The following is a 22,304-nucleotide window of genomic DNA, read 5'->3' as shown; positions in this document are numbered from 1 at the left end:
GCGGCCGCACCCAAGTTTTGTACATCTTCACCATAACCTCTTGGTTCCGTAACTCGATCCCTCTATTAATAAAAGCTATAACACTGTATGCCTTCTTAACAGCCCTGTCAACCTGGGTGGCAACTTTCAAGGATCTGTGTACATGGACACTGAGAGCTCTCTGCTCATCTACACTGCTAAGAATCTTCCCATTAGCCCAGTATTTTGCCTTCCGGTTACTCCTACCAAAGTGCATCACCTCACACTTGTCTGCATTAAACTCCATTTGCCACCTCTCAGCCCAGCTCAGCAGCTTATCTATGTCTCTCTGCAACCTACAGCATCCTTCGTCACTATCCACAACTCCACCGACCTTAGTGTCGTCTGCAAATTTACTAACCCATCCTTCTAGGCCCTCATCCAGGTCATTTATAAAAATGACAAACAGCAGTGGACCCAATACCGACCGTTGCGGTACACCACTAGTAACTGGTCTCCAGGATGAACATTTCCCATCAACTACCACCCTCTGTCTTCTTTCAGCAAGCCATATTTCCGATCCAAACTGCTATACCTCCCACAATTCCATTCCTCCGCATTTTGTACAATTGCCTATTGTGGGGAACCTTTATTGAATGCCTTGCTGAAATCCATATACACCACATCAACTGGTTTACTCTCATCTACCTGTTTGGTCACCTTCTCAAAGAACTCAATAAGGTTTGTGAGGCACGACCTTCCTTTCACAAAACCGTGCTGACTATCCCTAATCAATTTATTCTTTTCTAGATGATTATAAATCCTATCCCTTATAACCTTTTCCAACACTTTACCAACAAGTGAGGTAAGGCTCACTGGTCTATAATTACCAGGGTTCTCTCTACTCCCCTTCTTGAACAGGGGAACCACATTTGCTATCCTCCAGTCATCTGGCACTATTCCTGTAGACAATGACGAGTTAAAGATTAATGCCAAAGGCTCGGCAATCTCCTCACTGGCTTCCCAGAGGATCAGAGGATAAATCCCATCCAGCCCAGGGGACTTATCTATCTTCACCCTCTGTAGGATCTCTAACACCTCTTCCTCGTGAGCCTCAATCCCACCTAGTCTAGTAGCCTGTATCTCAGTATTCTCCTCGACAACATTGTCGTTTTCTAGAGTGAATACTGTTGAAAAATATTCATTTAGCGCTTCCCCTATCTCATCTGACTCCACACACAACTCACCACTACTATCCTTGATTGGGCCTAATCTTACTTTCGTCATTCTTATATTCCTTAAATACCTATAGAAAGCCTTAGGGTTTACCCTGATCCTATCCACCAACAACTTCTCATGTCTCCTCCTGGCTCTTCTGAGCTCTCTCTTTAGGTCTTTCCTGGCTACCTCATAGCCCTCAAGTGCCCTAACTGAGCCTTCACATCTCATCCTAACATAAGCCTTCTTCTTCATCTTGACCAGAGAGTCCACCTCCTTTGTAAACCACGGCTCCTGCATTCTACAGCTTCCTCCCCGCCTGACAGGTACATACTTATCTGGGACACACAGGAGCTTTTCCTTGAATAAGCTCCACATTTCTAATGTGCCCATCCCCTGCAGTTTCCTTCCCCATCCTATGCTCCCTAAATCTTGCCTAATCTCATCGTAATTGCCTTTCCCCCAGCTATAACTTTTGCCGAGAGGTATACACCTATCCCTTTCCATCACTAAAGTAAACATAACACAATTGTGATCGCTATCACCAAAGTGCTCACCTACTTCCAAATCTAACACCTGGCCAGGCTCATTACCGAGTACCAAATCTAATGTGGCTTCACCCCTTGTTGGCCTACCTACATACTGTGTCAGGAAGCCCTCCTGCACACACTGGACAAAAACTGACCCCTCTATAGTACTCGAACTATAGTGTTCCCAGTCAATATTTGGAAAGTTGAAGTCTCCCATGACAACTACCCTGTCTCTCTCACTCCTAACAAGTATCATCTTTGCTATCTTTTCCTCTACATCTCTGGAACTATTCGGAGGCCTATAGAAAACTCCCAACAGGGTGACCTCTCCTTTCCTGTTTCTAAGCTCAGCCCATACTACCTCAGTTGACGAGTCCCCAAACATCCTTTCTGAAAGTGTAATACTGTCCTTGACCAACAATGCCACACCTCCGCCCCTTTTACCATCTTCTCTGTTCTTAGTGAAACATCTAAATGCCGGAACCTGCAACAACCATTCCTGTCCCTGCTCTATCCATGTCTCTGAAATGGCCACAACATCGAAGTCCCAGGTACCAAACCATGCTGCAAGTTCACCCACCTTATTCCAGACGCTCCTGGCATTGAAGTAGACACACTTCAATCCAACCTTTTGCTTGCCGGTGCCATCTTGCTTCCCTGAAACTTTATTTCGGACCACCTTACTCTCAACGTTTTCTACAGTCGAACTACAATTTTGGTGCCCATCCCCATGCTGAATTAGTTTAAACCCACCCGAATAGCCTTAGCAAATTTCGCCCCCAGGATATCGGTACCCCTCTGGTTCAGGTGAAGACCATCTTGCTTGTAGAAGTCCCACCCACCCCAGAAAGAGCCCCAATTATCCAAGAATCCAAAACCCTCCCTCCTGCACCATCCCTGTAGCCACGTGTTCAACTCCTCTCTCTCCCTATTCCTCACCTCACTAGCACGTGGCACGGGCAACAAACCAGAGACAACAACTCTGTTCGTCCTAGCTCTCAGCTTCCATCCTAGCTCCCTGAATTTCTGCCTTAAATCCCCATCTCTCTTCCTACCTATGTCACTGGTGCCGATGTGGACCATGACTTGGGGCTGCTCCCCCTCCCCCTTAAGGATCCCAAAAACACGATCGGAAGCATCACGCACCCTGGCACCTGGGAGGCAACACATCAACCGAGAGTGTCTCTCGTCCCCACAGAACCTCCTATCTGTCCCCCTAACTATGGAGTCCCCAATGACTAATGCTCTGCTCCTCTTCCCCCTTCCCTTCTGCGCAGCAGGGACAGATTCTGTGCCAGAGACCTGTGCCCCACTGCTTTCCCCTGGTAAGTTGTCCCCCCCAACAGTATCCAAAACGGTATACTTATTGTTGAGGGGAATGGCCACGGGGGATCCCTGCACTGCCTGCAGGTTCCCTTTCCGTCCCCTGACCGTAACCGATCTGCCTTTTTCCTGTACTTGAGGAGTGACTACCTCCCTGTAACTCCTCTCAATAACCCCCTCTGCATCCTGAATGATCAGAAGTTCATCCAGCTCCAGCTCCAGTTCCCTAACGCGGTTTTCAAGGAGCTGGAGTTGAGTGCACTTCCCGCAGATGTAGTCAGCAGGGACACTAGTGGTGACCCTTACCTCCCACATTCTGCAGGAGGAACATGCAACTGCCCTGACCTCCATTCCCATTATTCTAAATTCCCAAGACTTAAAAAATAAAGAATAAAAAATAAACTTGTTACCTTACCAATCAGGCACACAGAACTTTTTTTTTGGTTAGAGGAGGTGGATGGGTGGGAGACACTACCGTGTAGTGTTTCGGGTAACGCAACCACACAAATATATTACCTCACTCACCAGTCCCGTGTTGGCTCCTGCTCAGCGTATATCCGCCTATTCACGAGGTAAGCTTTTTAAAGATTCAAAAACAGTGACTCACCGGCTTCCCGACAGGCTCCTGCTCCAAGCTCCCGCTCGCGCTGCTGCTGCAACCAGAAACGGAAGGCACCGGCACTCGAGGTCAGCTTTTTATAGATTCAATGTTTTGGGTCCGGTGACCCTTCCTCAGAACCCAGACCTGAAACGTTAACTGTTTTTCCCTTCACAAATGCTGCCAGACCTGCTGAGCTCTTCCAGCAACTTTGTTTTTGTTCCTGATTCATGGCATCTGCAGTTCTTTGGTATTCATTCAGCTCCAGGACATTTCTGCAGTAATTCCTCAGTGTGCTGTCCTAGGCCCAACCATCTCCAGGTGCTTTATGACTTTCCTTCTTCTGTATGATCAGAATTGGGAATGTTTGCTGACGACTGCAAAGTTCTGCACCATTGTTTCAGCATCTGAGCAGTTGCCAAACAGTCTGTGCCCAAATGCAACAGGATCTGGATAATATCCAGACTTGAGTTGAGAAGTGGTAAGTAACATTCACACCACACAAGTGCCAAACAATGATCACCTATGAGAGAATCTAATGACTACCCCTGACATTCAATGGTATCTCCATTACTGAATTCCCACTCAACATCTATGACATTATCAGTGACCAGAAACTGAACTCGACTGATCAGTCATAGCTACAAAACAGACTATGAACCTTGCAACAACTAACATTTCCAAAGCCTATTCACCATCTACAAGGCAAAGTCATGTGTGTAATGGATGCGTGGAGGAGTGGAGCTCCAATCAAGAAGCTTGACTGGCGTCACATTCAGTACATCCATTGCCAATGCTTAGTAGCTTCTTAGGCATCTTCCAAACCAAGGCTTCTTAGGCATCTTCCATCTCTCAATCACTCCCAACTTAAAAGGCCAAGAGCAAGAGTCTCTCAGCACACTACCATCTACAAGTTCCTTGCAGCCATTTACTATCTAAATTTGGAAATATATAACCATTGCTTCAGTGTTGTTGGGTCAAAAACTCCTAGAACACCACTGTAGGTAAACCTGCACTAAGTAGACTCTAGCCAGTCCAAGGAGGCAGTTCATCAACACCATCATGGGCAACTAAGACAGAAACACTGGCACATTCCATGACACCAAACATCCCATGCACTGATTACCTGTTGAGAGTTTGATGATACGCCAGAGAGAAATATTATAATCACCTTTAAAAAATGCTGATGAGGATCGACAATGTCAAAACAGGTCAATGTTCTTTTAATGTAGGAAAAACGTTACTACCTTTTAGTCAGGATTAGAAAAGGCTGCAAATTTGGGGTTCTCCAATGTTAGAAGACACATACACACTTAAATACAATGGCAAAGAACAGATGAAACTGTAGCATAACAAACAAAACAAAAATTTGATATTGTTCGTTTCCTTGCTTAACATTGTTTGGATATCTGATACTCAGAACCAATGAGAAAGATGCAGAAGGAGTTGTCAGATGAGAAATATTATCATAAGAGTAGAGCATTCAGCCAAACTGAAACTGAACCAATTACATCATAGTTATCGGACAATTCTCAAACCCACTTTGCTGCCTCATCACCAAAGCTTTTGATTTCTTCAAAATTTATCAACCTCAAACTTATAAATATTTAATGACCTAGTAAAGTAGACCACAGTAAAGATTTTCACAACAAACTTCAACATTACCCTGAAGAAACTCCTTATCTGCCTTAAATGAATGACTCCTTACTTGGACTATTCTCTCTGACCCTAGACTCTCCCACAAGGGAGAATCAGCATTTCACCATCTACTGTCACTATTTAGCTCTTCTAACTTCCCGCAAAAGCACATGATCCATCATTTCCCCACATTATATTTCATCTGTCAAGCTTTTGTTTACTCTGTGGACTGTCATCCTCAATACTTAATTCCCCACCTACTCATCATCCACAAATTTAGCGATAATGCTTTCATTGCACACATCCGGGTCACTAACCAAAACTGTTAAAAATAACTGACACTAGCACTAATACCTGCAGCACTCCACTAGTTACAGGCTTTCATCCTAAAAAGGCCCTTTATACTCATATTACTTCAAGTGCATCCATTTTCGCTGTAGCTACTGCCTTTGAGTGACACCAACACGGTGGTGTTAATTCCCACACTGGCTGACATTACCATGAAGGCCTCATCTTCTCAACTTTACCCCTTGCCGGAGGCATGACAACCCCCCAGTTAAGCCACCATTAGTTGTCTAATGAAACAGTAGCCCTGTTGTCTTCAGGGACTACAGTGACTTTACCTTTTACTTGTGCCAATTCCTTTAAGGTCCTAGTGAGTAACCCATCAGGTTTAGAGATTTAGGAGCATTTATATATACTTCCTTTCAATTGATACAATCAGTAACCTCCTTGGTTAACCATTGTTGGTGTATACCATTCCTAGAATTTTTCCACTTCACTGGGACTGATATTAATGGAGTCATGAACTATTTTCTTAAATGTCTGCAACTGTCAATGTTTTTTGACTAAACATCTTTCTCTGATCACTCCAGCCAACTCTGCCCTCATCCGTATGATATTATTCTTAAGTTCAGCATGCTTGTTTCCAACAAGGCTTACGCACACTCAGATTGATTGCTGAATTCTCCCGTGTTATTCCCTGGGGAACAGTGACCATCTTTCACTCTAAACATTCATTAAACCTGCCCCATTACACACATTAGTCCAAAGATGCAAAAAGGTTGAAGAACAATTTGACGAGATGCTCAAGAATCTCCCAAGTTGTATTAATACCACTCATCCTTCAGATAGTAACAAAATAATAAAGTTTAGTACAGTAGATAGTAAAACAGAATTTTCAAATTCCACAGTATAATTCTGACATGAAGTTTGTGCTATTGCAGCTGAGTAGAAAACAGCTGCGCCAGATCAAATTAAGCTTTCAGTAATATTAGAACTTGATTAACCAGTGTAAAAGTTCTGAAGCAACGTTAATATTAACCTGGCTTTGAAGAAATCAGCAATGTCCTTTTGTCAAGTGTTTCTATTGTCCTTTTAAAGCCACATAAAGCTTCCACCAGCAGGATTTCCATTTTCATTACCAAGTCATTTCCGTGCCTTCGGAATACATCATGGTCCTTTTGATCAAGCACAATGATGACATCACCAGGTTCTAATCCAGGCTCCTGATCCCCCTCTCCATGAAATGTTATCTTCTGTCCATCTTGCATACCTGAAGAAATATCAAAACAATTAATTGCATGTCATTAATGTGCATAACAGCTCTAAGATCTAAATATCCTAACATTTTTGGCCTTATTTTACCTTTGTCTACATAGACTTCAAGTATTTTTCTCTCTTTTACTATTTTCCGTCCATTACAATTCTTGCATCGGTCTTTTGGATTAATCTGTTCTCCTTGTCCATGGCATTCTGAGCACATTGTCTGAATCTGCTGCACCATTCCAGGTCCAATTTGTTGTACATGGATTTCAATCCCTCTGCCTTTGCAGTTTGGACACTTTTCCACAGCACCTTTCTTGCCTCCACAGCCTGTGTTTAAAAAAAAGGGAAGTGATAAATACAGCATTATATCATTTATCCTCTTGTCAAGCACAGCACTGTCCAGATAATTTACATACTGGGAATAAACCTTTTAGAAACACTACTGCTTTCCAGCTCTAATTTCATTTACTGCTTCCTTTTGATCACAGGATGCCAATTCAGCCTATTACATCATTTAACTCCAATGCCAATTTCCCCAATCTCCAACTAGTGACTTCGCTTAATGTCAACAGTTTCCAGAAATCTTGAAGTATCTTGAGCATGCTCAATGACTGCCAATAAAATCTCCTGTGTGGTTCCTTATCAAAAGCCTTCTGAAAATCAAAATACATCACATCCATTTTTATCTATGCTAGAAGTGACATCCTCTAAAAATTCCCACAGGTTTGACAAATGTGATTAACCTTTTATAAATTTTTGGACTGTCCAATTTTACTATTGTTTACCATCTTCTCTGAAGACAGATGCAGAGTAATTTTTGTTCCCTGCTCTTCACTAGAAATTCTCAGGCCCATGCCCATAATGGGCCGACATTGTCCTCGAAATCTTTTCCTTTTCACATAGCTAAAAAGCTTTTAGTTTGCCTTCACATCCTCTTCTTCCATGCTCGAGGAGTTTCTTGGTAACCTCTTGTTGGGTACTAAATTGCTTACCATTGTTGTCATCCTTATCAGCCACTTCCTTTGATCTAATGCAATTCTTAAAACTTAATCAGCTGATTTACATTTCCCTTTGGGTGGCTGGAGTTACAGTGATACATATAAAAAGGGTCTGATAGCATTTGCTATCTGTTATGTTCCCTCTCAAATTGTCTCCAGTTCCTCTTATAACATTGACCACAACAAACAAGGCTATCAGCCTACTACTACTTCCAACACTCTTTCCAGATACTTTAAAAATCATCTACTTTGCAAAGTTATATTTCTCTGCCTTCAACACTGCACTTGATGATATTTATTTATCTTCAGTCACTCCTTTTTATCTCTAACTGTTCTGGTTAGATGAAGGCCACGCAACCAGTAAAGATTTCCTGTTGCAGAATGCAGTACACCATTCCAGAAACAAACTTCCCCACTACACCATATGCAACACTGAGCCGTCAGCTTTTGTGGAATTGTCTCAACCAGTTTGATTAATGCTAGTCAGATTTTTAATGCTGAGTTTTATTTTAAGGTCAAGCAAAATAAAATTGTACACTCACCATCACATTTATCACAAATTACATTTTTCTTCAATGCCAGCTTCCTTGTGGCTCCATTGTAAAGATCTTCAAGTGAAACAGCCAATTGGTGAACAACATCCTTGCCTAGATACAAACAATGCAACCAAAATATATGAAGCTATATTCAAAGACTGATGTTGATTTTTTTAAAAAAAAGTTAGGCAAGTATTAAAACTATGAGACCAACTTCATATTTGAGGAAAGCAGTTAAATTTGTTGACAAACAACCAAAACATTGTAAACAGCTAAAGCTGCCAAACAAGCATACTTTGAAAAGATCCTACATTAATATTTGAATTGATTGACTTGGCTCCTCCAGACAGATTTTATTTTTAAGTCAATTTTATAAAAGTTGCCCAGGATTTCTGCAATGAAGAAATTTTAAAATTTATGTACATTGAAGTGATCAAAAAACCAAGGCGTGCAATAGACAAAAAAAACATGCTTTGATCTCATGTCCTTGGCCTAAACACAGACATATCACAAGATGAATCTAGAAGTCAATTTTCAAAATGTTGAAAGCTTGTAATCGTTCTGAATAGTTGTGCATTAGGCTATGTTTCCAATAAACAATGCTAGCACTCAGTAAAAATTCTTTGAACAATATTTTATAGACCAGTAAGACTGGTTTGACAAACTTGAAAAACAAAATGCTCCTGGCCAAAGACTCAAGAACCAATGACAGCTGATTAAAGCTAACAAAGTGACAGCTGATTAGCTGGCTAGCACTCAATGAAACAGATCATACACAAAGATACAGACAAGTCAAAAGAATGTTGCCTACACTGTTAAGTTGTACACAATGTTCTAGTATTATTTCAGTGGCATTCCTAGTTGGTGAGAACCATGAGTTATGTGACCCATAACAAAACTTCTTTATAAATGCTAGATAAAGCACATTCTTTTCTTTACTCAGAGAGTAAGGGAATGGAATGCTGTGCCTGCAACGGTAGTAGATTCGCCAACTTTAGGTACACTTAAGTCATCATTGGACAAGCATATGGACGTACATGGAATAGTGTAGGTTAGATGGGCTTGAGATCAGTATGACAGGTCGGCACAACATCGAGGGCCAAAGGGCCTGTACTGTGCTGTAATGTTCTATGTTCTATGTAGCACAGGTATAAACAGAAGGTGCATTATTGAATCACACTGAATATTATTGAAAATACCTTTGCAATATATACTTCAAACCATTTCCATTGGTGAATCTTTACCCTGTCCACTCTAATCTTCATTATACTTGGGCTTATTGGAAAATAAACTAATCATTTTTCTAAACAGCACATCTGGTAATAAGTTGAAGACTTATTATAGTAGATGGATAAATGAAAGGCATTCTTTAGATTTGCTTAATTTTAACAAGCTCAACTTGGTTTCAGCAAGAAATTAAGCTGAGTTGCAGCAAACTACAATGGAATCTAGATGAAGCTGAGGCCCTGATTATTACTGTTTTGTAGCCCTTTCACTTCCAATGAAGCTCAATGGAAGTTTAAGGAACAGCAACTTATCTGTCAAAAAGGCACTTTGCAGCCTTCTGATCAAAATAAAGTTCAACAATTTTCAATCATAACGTGCATGTTCAGTTTATGATTATTCTTTGCTGTTTTCTGCACTAATTGTTTCTTCTACTGTCCACTAACCATCAACTATTGTTCAATCAATTTTTTTATTATTTAATCTTCCAACCTGTCGGAGGTTTTGTCCCTTTCCTCCATCACCCATTTTCCTGCCTCTGCATTTGTTTAAAACCTGTTGTATTTCAAAATTTTCCCAGTTCTTATGAAAGGTCACATGCAGTGTTAACTTTTGCACTTGTTTTTCTCTCTGCACATGTTGCTCTACATTGCAGAGTATTCTCACCATTTTTTGGATTTCAGCATCTGCAATATTGTGCAAAACAGTTCTCTTAAGTACAGTACTTAATTTAAAATTTATGTAAAATAAAACAAGTTCTAAAAATGGCACAGACTTTTACAAGGTCAAAGATTTGATGTTAGAGAAATGGAATATTATATGGACAACTCGGTGGAAATTTTAGGGTTCCAGTAAGAATTCTTATTTTCAAGATACAACAGGTTTAAAAAAAATGGCAGGTTTGCTCAGTGGCCCCGTGTCTTTCTACAAACATGGTGATTTGATAGAAATTTCTCCCTACCCAAGTCTCTAATGAACTAGGGAAATTACTTCATGTACCTCTTTTCTCCCTTTGCATTCTGCCACCACCACCAAAGAACATGTCGAAGATGTCCATGGGCGAGGAGAAACCACCACCCCCTACTCCTCCTTCCTTAATGGCTTGTTCACCACCTTGGTCATAGAGATCTCGCTTCTTAGGATCTGACAAAACCTCATAGGCTTGTGATATAAGCTTGAACTATTAAAAAGAAGCAAGAAAGAAGGTAACTAGAAATGAACAAAAGCACTTGAAATATCTACTGTAGGTACAAACATCTCAAACTCAAAACAAAATAGATTTTGTTAAGGTCATTATCTTTGAAATGCTTTATTTGCTCAGCAATAAGAAAAAATATTGGAAAACAAGTTTTTGTCCAAAAACCACAAGTAAAATAATCCTTTTTTTTTCAGAATAAGATTAGAAACCAACATAACAATAAAAAAGCCTTAAACAAAATTACCATTGGAACACACATATCAGGCTATTGTTCTCCAACCAGGCTACCACTCCAAAACTGTATTAATGAAGTTATTTAATAACAAAAGAAGTGCCCAGATTGTCAGGAATCTTGCTTATCTAGACAAACATTTAGTCTAAAAAGTTAACTGGTGTCACAAAAAAAAATGCTATGAACACCATAACATGTCACATAAAGCTATAAATAATCAGGGATTTGCCTTACAACCACCCAGTTTAAATAGCAAATTTTGAAAACAGATTTGATTACAGACTGTCACTCAGTAAATTGGAAACCAAGAGAAACTCAAAGAAATCAACCATACAGTTTTAACAAGAACCATAGGACAGTGTACAAAACCAAGACTCAAAATCCAGGTTGTCATGACCTGCCATTGATAAAACTTGACATTCCCAGGTGGTATTATGAACACCACAAAGGCTTTTAAAATGTTTCTTATTGATAGCAGGTATTACCATGAGAAACATGAACAATTTAAGCTGTATATATGGTTCTGTTGAGAAGTGCTGTAACTGGACATACATCCAAATGTTAATTCCAAACTAAATGTAATTGAACCCTCTCCTTTTAGCCCAATGACTTAAAACCTCCCAGTCCTAGTTATCAAGGTATTTCCAGGTTTCAACAAGCTTTTTGAAGAACCAGGTGTTAATTCAGATTGCAGGTGTCACTGACAAGCCCAGCATTTATTAAGCATCTCTAACTGACAACCAAACAGACTATGGGCTAAAGGATCTCTTCTGTGCTGTGTGACCAAAAGATGGTGTATTACTAAGGAAGTTCCATGATTTTGATCTTAAAAAGTGAAGGAATAGAATCACTTACTAGTCAGGATATGCATGGTTTAGACAAGAATATGGAAGGTGGTGTTCCTATTACTTTCAGCCTGCCCTTCAACACAAAGTATTTTTGTATTGCAATATGTATCATAGTATACATTGTACTCAGTACATAGATTGTGGAGGAATTAAATTGAAGTGATTCATAATGTTTCAAAGCAGTTTTCCCTGGATGGTGTTAAATTTGGAGTATTATTGGCACTGGGCACAAAGAAAAATAAAAAAGTATCCATCATACTCCTGATTCGTAAAAGCTGATGGCAAGTGACTAGCACCCAGAGATATCTTCCCTCATCTTTTGTGACTACACTAGGTGATTTCAAGCCCTATCTCAACTCTCCCTTGCTCTTTCCTTTCAATTTCACTATCTTGTTACTTTGTGTTCATAGGATGTGCCTACCACTAGCTAGGCCAGCATTTAGTGTCCATCGCCAAATCCTTTCCCTTCAAACCCTATTGTAGCAACTCCCTCAAAGCTGCCATCTAAAATGCGTTTCTAATCCCAGTCAAAGACCAAAATACTGTGAACAGAAGGGCTGACAGTATTCAACGGGTGAAATGGAGCTAAGATCAATTACCTTTCATAGTAGATATTGCAGGGCCTGCAGAGTACTACCAGCCCTGGATTTCCAGCATCCATAATATTTTGCTCTTGACTCTCAGGTCTCAGTCATAGACAGTGCTAGGTCTGATTATTTCCACGTATCCTTTACTCACCTCTTTCAACATCCTTCTAAACCTACTTTCTTCCATTTCTGGGGGAAAAAAGAAGCTTTCCTTCCAGGTAGTCAGATATGGAAACAGACCCTTCAGTCCAACTCATGCATGCTGGCAACCTCTCATAAATCTAGTCCAATTTGCCAGCATTTAACCCATACCACTCTGAACCCTCCCTATTTATATACTCATTCTGATGCCTTTTAAATGTTGTAACTGTACCAGCGTCCACCACTTCCTGTGGCAGCACATTCCACACAGTCACCACCCTGTGCGTGAAAAAGGTGTTCCTTAGGTCTCTTAAATCTTTCCCTTCTCATCCTAAACTTATGCCCTCTGTTTTTGACACCTCCTCCACCACCCCAACCCCCAATCCTGCCTTGCCTATTTATCCTACTCATGCTCCTCAAATTTTTCTCAGCCTCCAACACTTCAGGGGAAAATAGCCCCAGCCTCTCCCTACAGCTCAAACCCTCAAACCATGGTAATATCTTTGTAAATCTTTTCTGGACCCTTTCTAATTTCATAACATCCTTCCTGCAGGAGGAAGATCAGAAAACTCCAAAACTGGCTAAACCAATGTCATGCATCACCACATCATGACCTCCCAATTCCTGTACTCAATGCACCAACAAATCAACGCAAGCATACTGAATGTCTTCTTCACTACCCTGCCTACCTGGAACTCCACTTTCAAGGAACTATGGACCTGCACTTCAAAAAACCTTCGTTCAGCAACACCCCCAGGACCTTTCCATTAACTATGCAAGTCCTGCCCTGATTTCTTTTATACATGTGTATACATGCACGTGCTTCTTGGACTGAGGTGCTTCCAATGCAAAGAAGTTTGAGAAGGTCTGTATCAACAGTGAGGCTTCCAATGTTAAACTCAATTAGGAAACTAAGGTTACAAACAGCGACCAGGGAGGGTATAGAATTGGTGATACATGTTGAGGAGAATACTTTTAATCTGCTAGGTGGATATAATGTTTAACCGTAGAGAGTACGGAGCAGTCAGCAGAGGTTGTGCATGTTAATTTGGGTGTTATGAACTACATTTGAAAACTGATCCCACAGCTGCAGATGATGCTAACAGACATAGCTGAAAAAGTAAAAACAGGGTTCTACCTTTAGAAATTCTAGTACGCAATAGGACAACAGCAGGAACAGAAACCTCTACTGATTAGGTTCTACACATCATAGATAGGCAAGAGATGAACTAAGCAGAATCACTCATACTAAGCTGGGGAAGGAACGATAAATATCAACATAATAAACGACCAAAAGTCAGGATGATGAGCAATCAATTGATTTTGAACATTTTCGTGCATTCTGATGCAATGGAAGGGATAGAAATCAGAATGCTGATGCTGATCTTTCAACAGGTACTGGCCAAAGGTCTGACAATCTAACCTGGTCAATTACTGCTCCATCAGTCTACACCTAACCAAAATACAAAAGGAGTAAGTGGCTACAAAAGAACATTTTAATCTACTTGCTGATGCTTTGTTTGACTTTTGCCACGATAATAACTTCAGTTGTGAAATTCAGCTTTTGTGGCAATGACTGCACCTGATATGAAAGCACCACTAGATAATTAAGGAGCCCTGGTAAAACCAAAGTCAATGAGATTAGAAGGACACTGTGTGGTTGCAGACAGGCCTGACCAAAGCTGCCTGATTGTGACAGTGGGAGATTAATCAGCTCAGCCTCAGGACATAGCTACCCTGGAAAACTCAAGTAGCAATTTAAATGTACTGGTTGGATCACAAGTCTGAAATGAGGCTGTTTGTAATGATATTCAGATCCACTGCTTCACAATTTTCTAGATAATGATGCAAGACCAGACATGCATTCAGCAAGAGCTGTCCAATACACAGGTTTCAGCTGAAGACCAAGGTTCACATGATTGTTAAAGATCATGCAAGGAACCTATTAACATACCAGTATTGCACACTGGTCAGAAATAACTGCATGGATAAACTTAAATAACACAGCTATTTGAATCAGTCATGAGTATTTTTAAAGAAACTGGCTCAACTATTAACATTAAAAGCGTTTCCACCACCTTGAAGATGCAATTTAGGAGTGTAATAAATAATCTTTACAGGCTGAAGAGAAATCAAACACAAACCAAGACAAATTAGTTCGACTAGTTCTTCACTCTTTAGCCTAAATGTCCATCACCTCCACCATTAACATGCTGTGTCTGTAGTAGAGTTAAATGGATAACAATCCTGAACTCTTTAGCAACATCAAAACCCACTAGTTCCACTTCCCAGACACAGATGCAGGAGGACACCACGTCTTTCAACTTGTCCATTAAATCTTAGTTCCAATAAGAAGAAATGTCAAAGTACAAACACGGATTCAATAGCTAGGGGAGAAAGTAAACTGAAGGGATATCAGCGTGTTTAAACATAGAACAATATAGTAAAGGCCCTTCGGCCCACAATGTTGTAGCAACCTATTATCTTACTAAAGGTCAATCTACCCTGCATACCCTACATTTTACTATCCTCCATGCAGGAGTTGCTTAGGAAGTGTTGACTCCACTACCACTGCCAGAAGTGCATTCCACACACCCAACACTTTGAAGAGCCTATCTCTGACATCTCCCTTACACAACTCCAATCACCTTAAAATTATGCTCCCTCATAACAGTCATTTCCGTCCTGGGGAAATAGTCTCTGTCTATCCACTCTAACTATGCCACTCATCTAGTAAACCTCTATCAAATCACCTCTCATCCTTCTTTGCCCCAATGAAAAAAAGCCCTAGCTCCCTCAACCCTTCCTCATAAGATCTGCCCTCCAGTCCAGGCAGCATCCTAGTAAATCTTCTCTGCACCCTCTCTAAAGCTTCCACATCCTTCCTATCATGAGGTGACCAGCACGGAACACAATATTCCAAGTTTGGTCTAACCAGCATTTTACTGAGTTGCAGCATAACCACATGGCTCTTAAATTCAATTCCCTGTCAATGAAAGCCAATACACCATACGCCTTCTTTATAACCCTATCAACTTAGGTACCAACTTTGACGGATTTAAGGGCATGGACCCTAAGATCCCCCTGTTCCTCCACATTGCTGAGAATCCTGCTTTTAAACCTGTATTCTGCACTCAAATTCAACCTCCCAAAATGAATCACTTCACATGTTTCTGCATTGAATTCCATCTACTACTTTGCCCAGCTCTGCATCCTGTCCACAACGCCACCCTTCGTGTCATCAGCAAACTTACTAACCCAGCCTTCCACTTCCTCATCCAAAATGAGGACAAAGAGCAGAGGTCTCAGAACTGATCCCTGCAGAACACCACTGGTCACCAAGCTCCAGGCTGAATACTTTCCATCTACTACCACCCTCTGTCTTCTACTGGAGAGCCAATTTTGTATCCAGACAGCCAAATTTCCCTGAATCCTTACTTTCTGAATGAGCCTATGTGGAACCTTATCGAATGCCTTGCTAAAATCCATATATACCACATCCACTGCTCTGCCTTCAAAGTGTTTTGTCACATCCTCAAAGGATTCAATAAGGCTTGAGAGGCATGACCTGAACCTCAAAGCCATGCTGGCTATTTCTAATCAAACTGTGCTTTTCCAAGTAATCTAAAATAACTAACTAACTATCTCAGAATCCTCTTCAATAATTTGCCCACAGAAGAAAGAGTGACCAGTCTGTAACTCCCAGGATTATCCCCATTTCCTTTCTTGAACAAGGGAATGACATTTGTCAATCCCACTATGGACGGTGAGGACGCAAAGATCACTGCCATAGGGGCAGCAACGTTGCGTCCCGTAGTAACCTTTGGTATATCCCATCTGGCTCAGGGGACTTGCCTCACGTTCTTCAAGATTTCTAGCACATCTTTCCTAACATCAACCTGTTCGAGCATATCTGCCTGTTTCATGGTATCCTCAGAAACATCCAAGGCCCCTCTCATTGGGGAATACTGAGGTGAAGTATTCGTTAAGGACCTCCCCTACCTCCTCCGACTCTGCACAGAAATTCCCTTCACTATCTGATTGCCCCTATACACACAAGCCATCCTCTTGACCCACACACACAAGTCTTGGTTCTCCCTGATCCTATCTGTCAAGGTTTTCTCACACCCCCTTCTAGCTCTCCCAAGTCCATTCTTCAGTTCCTTCCTGGCTACCTTGTAGACCTCTAGAGACCTGTTCGATCCTTGCTTCCTCAACCTTAAGGAGGCTTCTTTCTTCCTCTTGACTAGGTGTTCAAGATGTCTTGTTATCCAAGGTTCCTAATGTTACCATCCTATCCTTGCCTCAGTGGGACAATCCTATCCAGAACCTGAACCAACTACTCTCTAAACAACCTCCACATTTCTATCATGCATTTTGCTGAGAACATCTGATCCCAATTGGTGCTCTGTAGTTCCTGACTAATAGCATTGTTAATTCCTCCTCCCTCAAATAAATACTCTCCCATACCATCTGCTCCTATTTCTCTCCATGACTATAATCAAGATCAGGGAGGTGTGAACATTATCACCAAAATGCACTCCCACCAAGATGTGACACCCGACCTGGTTCACTGCCAAGTATCAAATCCAATATGGCCTCCCATCTAGTCAGCCTATCTAAATATTGAGTCAGAAATCCTTCCTGAACATACTCGACAAAATTTGCTCCATCCAAACTATTTACACTTTGGAGGTTCCAGTCTATATTAGAGAAGTTGAAGTTGCCTATGACAACAATGTTATTACTTCTGCACCTCTCCAAAGAGGGAAAAAAAAGTCTCTCCATATGTTCTTCAGTGTCTCTGTTGCTATTGGGGGTCTACAGAAAACTCACAAAGTGACTGCTCTTTTCCTGTTTCTGACTTCTACCCACACTCTCTCAGTGGACAAACCCTCCTCCACGACCTCCCTTTTTACAGCTGTGATACCATCCCTGATAAGGTGGCAAGGGAGATGGAAGAGTGCAGTATATTGAGGACAAGCAACATTAGTTTAGATCAGTCTCAATTTTAATGAAATAATGGGCAGAGTCTACATTTACCATGTAGTTATTCAAAAGAACAATGATACACGATATTAAATACATACCTTAACGTAGCAACAAAGCAAGCAGTCAAGATCCTGGTGTGGTATGCATTAAAACACTGTATATTTTAGCAATAGAGCTTTGAAAGGGAACCACATCCAACTTTTCAGCCACATTTCTCCCTCGCCCCTTCAAAATTCAGCACATTAGCAAAACCCACTTCCTGCTCTCCCAGATCCTATTCCTGATAAACTAATGGCCAAACAAACATGCTCACTGACCTAACCCTAACTCTCCATCTTGGGTGATCATGGTCCAGATATACTGATGGCCAGGTTTGTTGCAGGAGCTTAAACTGCAGGTGCACACAGAAACCATGCAGAAATCCCAAATGAGGCACTGACAATTTCTCTGGCATCTGGAACTCTGAAAAAGCACCTTAAGTCAAGAGATCTGAGAAGGACCTGACTGACTTTATGTCCTACGTCCTGAGTAACCATTGAACCCTGCCTCTTCCTCCCCGTACTTACCAATTCTCTCCACCCCCAACTCAACAAAACACCCCAAATCTGACCCCACTGGCAACCGTACATTGACTCTGACCCACTGCTCTTGCCTGATCAGTCCTGTAACCCACAGCCTGCCACTGCTGACACCCCATCCAAACCTACCCCAAACAGCCATTCACTCACCTGCCCTCTAGTTATCAATGGATCTAAACATTTAAAACGGCAGAACTTGGCACTCTGGTGTTGAAGAAGGTGGCACAGTTTCAAATATCTCCTCTACAGTGGGATTCAAAGATTCCTGCACAAGTTTTGGACAAGCAAGCCCTTATTCATTAGCCCCTAGCACAAAAGTTAAAAAAAATGTATCTTTTGAAATTTGATCATGGTTTGGAAATCACATTCTCTCCTAATTTACTGTCATCAATCCAGAAGACTATAAAATGTAGGGGCAAAATTAAACATTAGGCCCAAATTTGCTCCATCATTCAAACATGGCTGATCTTTTACAACCCCACTCTCCTGCTTTCACTCCACAACCCTTGATTTGTACACCCTCCCACCAATCAAGAACTTCTCTTAAATACAATTAATGACTGGGCCTCCACAGCCCTCTGCAATGAGTTCCACAGAATCACCAAGTTCTGACTAAAGAAATTCCTCATCTCAGTTTTAAAAGAGTCACCCCTTCACTGAGGCTTCGTCCTCAGTTCCAAGTCTCTCCCACTCATTTTTTTCCTCCTATTCATTTCGTGGGATGTGGGTGTCGCTAGCTGGCCAGCACTACTTGCCCATCCCTAGGTGCCCTTGAGAAGGTGGTGGTGAGCTGCCTTCTTGAATCGCTGCATTCCTCCTAATGTCAGTTGACCCACAATGCTATTAGGGAGGGAATTCCTGAATTTTGACCCAGCGACAGTGAAAGAACAGTGATATATTTCCAAGTCATGACGGTGAGTGACTTGGAAAGGAACCGGGAGGTGGTGGTGTTCAGCTGCCCTTGTCCTTCTAGATGGAAGTGGTCATGGACTTGGAAGGTGCTGTCCGAGGATCTATGGTGAATTTCTGCAGTGCATCTTGTACATAGTATACACTACTGCTACTGAGCGTCAGTGGTGGAGGGAGTGAATGCTTGGGGATCTAGTCAACCAGGCTGCTTTGTCCTGAATGGTGTCAAGCTTGAGTGCTGTTGGGGTTGCACTCCTCTAAGCAAGTGGGGAGTATTCCATCACACTCCTGACTTTTGCCTTGCAGATGGTGGGCAGGCTTTGGAGGAGTCAGGAGATGGGCTACTCACCACAGTATTCCCAGCTTCTGGCCTGCTATTGTGGCGTCTGTAAACGTAGTGAGTCTAGTTGAGTTTCTGGTCAATGGTAACCCCCAGGATGCTGATAGTGGGGGATTCAATGATGGTAACACCACTGAATGTCAAGGGGCGGTAGTTAGATTATCTCTTGTTAGTGATGGTCACAGCCTGGCATTTGTGTGGCACAAATGTCACTTGCCAGCCCAAGTCTGGATATTGTCCCCATCTTGTTGCATGTGAACATGGACTGCTTCAGCATCCGAAGAATCATGAATGGCGAATATTGTGCAACGTTGGCAAACATCCCCATCTCTGACCTAATGATAGAGGGAGGTCATTGATGAAGCAGCTGAAGATGGTTGGGCTGAGGACGCTAACCCTGAGGAACTCCTGCAGAGATGTCCTGCAGCAGAGACGATTGGCCTCCCACGACCATCTTCCTATGCATCAGGTATGACTCCAACCACTGGAACATTTGCCCCTGATACCCAGTGATTCCAGTTTTGCTAGGACTCCTTGATGCCACACTGTCAAATGCAGCCTTGATATTAAGGGCTGTCACTCACTTTATGAATTTAGCTCTTTGGTCCATGTTTGAACCAAGTCTGTAATGAGGTCAGGAGCTGTGCGGCCCTAGCAGAACCCACACTGAGCAGGTACTGCTTAACAGAACTGATGATGACACCTTCCATCACTTTACTGATTATCGAGAGGAGTCTGATGGGGCAGTAACTGGCCAGAGTGCATTTGTCCTGCTTTACGCACAGGACATATTTGGGCAATTTTCCACATTGTCAGGTCAATACTAATGTTATAACTGTACTAGAAGAGCTTGGCTAAGGGAGCAGCAGGTTCTGGAGCACAAGTCTTCAGTACTATTATCAGAATATTGTCAGGGCTGGTAGCCTTTGCAGTATTCAGTGCCTCGAACCATTTCTTGATATCATGTGGAGTGAATCAAATTGGCTGAAGCTGGTATCTAATGTTGGGGGCTACTGGAAGAGGCCAAGCTGGATGGTCCACTTGGCACTTCTGACTGAAGATCGCTGCGCATGCTTCAGCCTTATCTTTTGCACTGATGTGCTGGGCTCTCATTGAGGATGGGAATATTTGTGAAGCTTCCTCCTTGAGCTGTTTAATTGTTCACCACCATTCATGACTGGATGCGGCAGGACTACAGAGCTTAGATCTGATCCATTGGTTGTGGGATCGCTTAGCTCTGTCTGTCACTTGCGTTCGCTGTGTGGCATGCAAGTAGACCCGTTTGGTGACTTCAACAGGTTGATACCTCATCTTCAGGTATGCCTAGTGCTGCTCCTGGCATACCCTCCTGCACTGCCCATTGAACAAGGGTCGATCCCCTGGCTTGATGGTAATGGTTGTGTTGGGGATATGCCAGGACATGGAGGTTACAGATTGTGCTGGAGTACAATTCTGTTGCTGTTGATGGCCCATAGCGCCTCATAGATGCTCAAATCTTGTGTTGCTATATCTGTGCGAAGTCTGTCTTATTCAGTACGGTGACAGTGCCACACAACATGATGGAGGTGGTTCTCAATGTGAAGACGGGACTTCATCTCCACAAGGACTGTGCCATGGTCACTCTAATCGATACTGTCAGACAGATGCCACTGCAGTAGGCAGATTGGTAAGGATGAGGTTAAGTATATTTTTCCCTCTCCACGTGCTGCTGACCCAGTCTACCAGCTATGTCCTTTAGGACCCGACCACCTCGATCAGTAGCATTGCTGCTGAGCCACTCTTGGTGGTGGATGTCAAAATCCCCTACCCAGAATACATTTTGTGCCCTTGCTATCTTTAGTGCTTCTTCCAAGTGTTGTTCAACATGGAGGAATACTGATTTATCAGCTGAGGGAGGACAGTACATGGTAATCATCAGGTGGTTTCCTTGACCCAGTTTAACTTGAAGCCATGAGACTTGGTGGGGTCCAGAGTCAATGTTGAGGACTCCTAGAGCAACTGCCTCCTGACTGTACACCACTGTTCCAGCCCCTGTGCTGGTGTGTCCTGACAGCAAGGTTTCACATATCCAGGAACAGTGATGGTGATGTCTGGGACATGGTTTGTAAGGTATGATTCCATGAGTATGACTATGTCAGGCTCAGACAGCTCTCCCAATTTTGGCACTAAGCCCCAGATGTTAGAGAGGAGGAGTTTGCATGGTCAACAGGGCTGTTTCTGCCATTCTCTTTTCCAGTGCCTATGTCGATGCAGGGTGAGCCGTCCAGTTTCATTTCTTTGAGTTTTTGTAGAGACTGGTACAACTGAGTGGCTTGATAGGCCATTTCAGAGGCAACTGAGTATCAACCACACTGTTGTGGGTCTGGAGTCACATGTAAGCCAGACCAGGCAAGAGTGGCAGATTTCCTCCCCTGAAGGACATTAGTGAATCAGATGGGTTTTTCCTGACAATTAGCAATGACTTCATGGTGATCAATAAATTCTTAATTCCAGACCATTTTGAATTCCAATTCCACAATCTGCCATGGTGGGATTTGAACTCAGGTCACCAGAACATCAGCTGGGTTTCTGGATTAATAGTCTAGCGATAATACCACTAGGCCATTGCCTCCCCTGGGAATGTGGGAGCATTTTCACAGCTCTCTGTATTCCAGACATTTCAATCAGATTCCCCGTCACGCTTCCAAATGCCACAGGCCCAAGAGTCCTCAACCAGTCAGTCATCGCTGGGATCAATGTGAACCTTCTCTGAATTGCTGTCCAAAGCAAACACATCATTCCTTTGATCATGAGGCCCAAAAATGTCTTGAACCCATACCTTAAAAATCCAACCTTGGCCCCTCTGCCTCAGCAAATCCACACCCCCTCCCATTCTCCAAAATCTTGAGTTTTTAAACCTCATCGCCAA

General features: G+C 42.3%; 1 protein-coding gene across 1 annotated transcript in view; it reads right to left on the bottom strand.

Annotated features, from left to right (window-relative positions):
* LOC125446926 (dnaJ homolog subfamily A member 4-like) overlaps positions 1-22,304 on the bottom strand; it is a 33,784-nt gene that overhangs the window by 6,265 nt on the left and 5,215 nt on the right. The window contains exons 3-6 of the mRNA XM_048520940.2: positions 10,571-10,751; positions 8,354-8,458; positions 6,913-7,140; positions 6,590-6,820 (exon numbers count right to left, since the gene is read on the bottom strand). Coding sequence (XP_048376897.2) covers positions 6,590-6,820; positions 6,913-7,140; positions 8,354-8,458; positions 10,571-10,751 — 745 coding nt within the window. The remainder of the gene's footprint in view (positions 1-6,589; positions 6,821-6,912; positions 7,141-8,353; positions 8,459-10,570; positions 10,752-22,304) is intronic.

This window comes from Stegostoma tigrinum, chromosome 36 (assembly GCF_030684315.1).
Source record: "Stegostoma tigrinum isolate sSteTig4 chromosome 36, sSteTig4.hap1, whole genome shotgun sequence".
In the NCBI taxonomy this organism is placed as follows: domain Eukaryota; kingdom Metazoa; phylum Chordata; class Chondrichthyes; order Orectolobiformes; family Stegostomatidae; genus Stegostoma; species Stegostoma tigrinum.
Note: the sequence above shows the minus strand (reverse complement) of the source record. Positions and strands in the feature narration are given on the sequence as shown.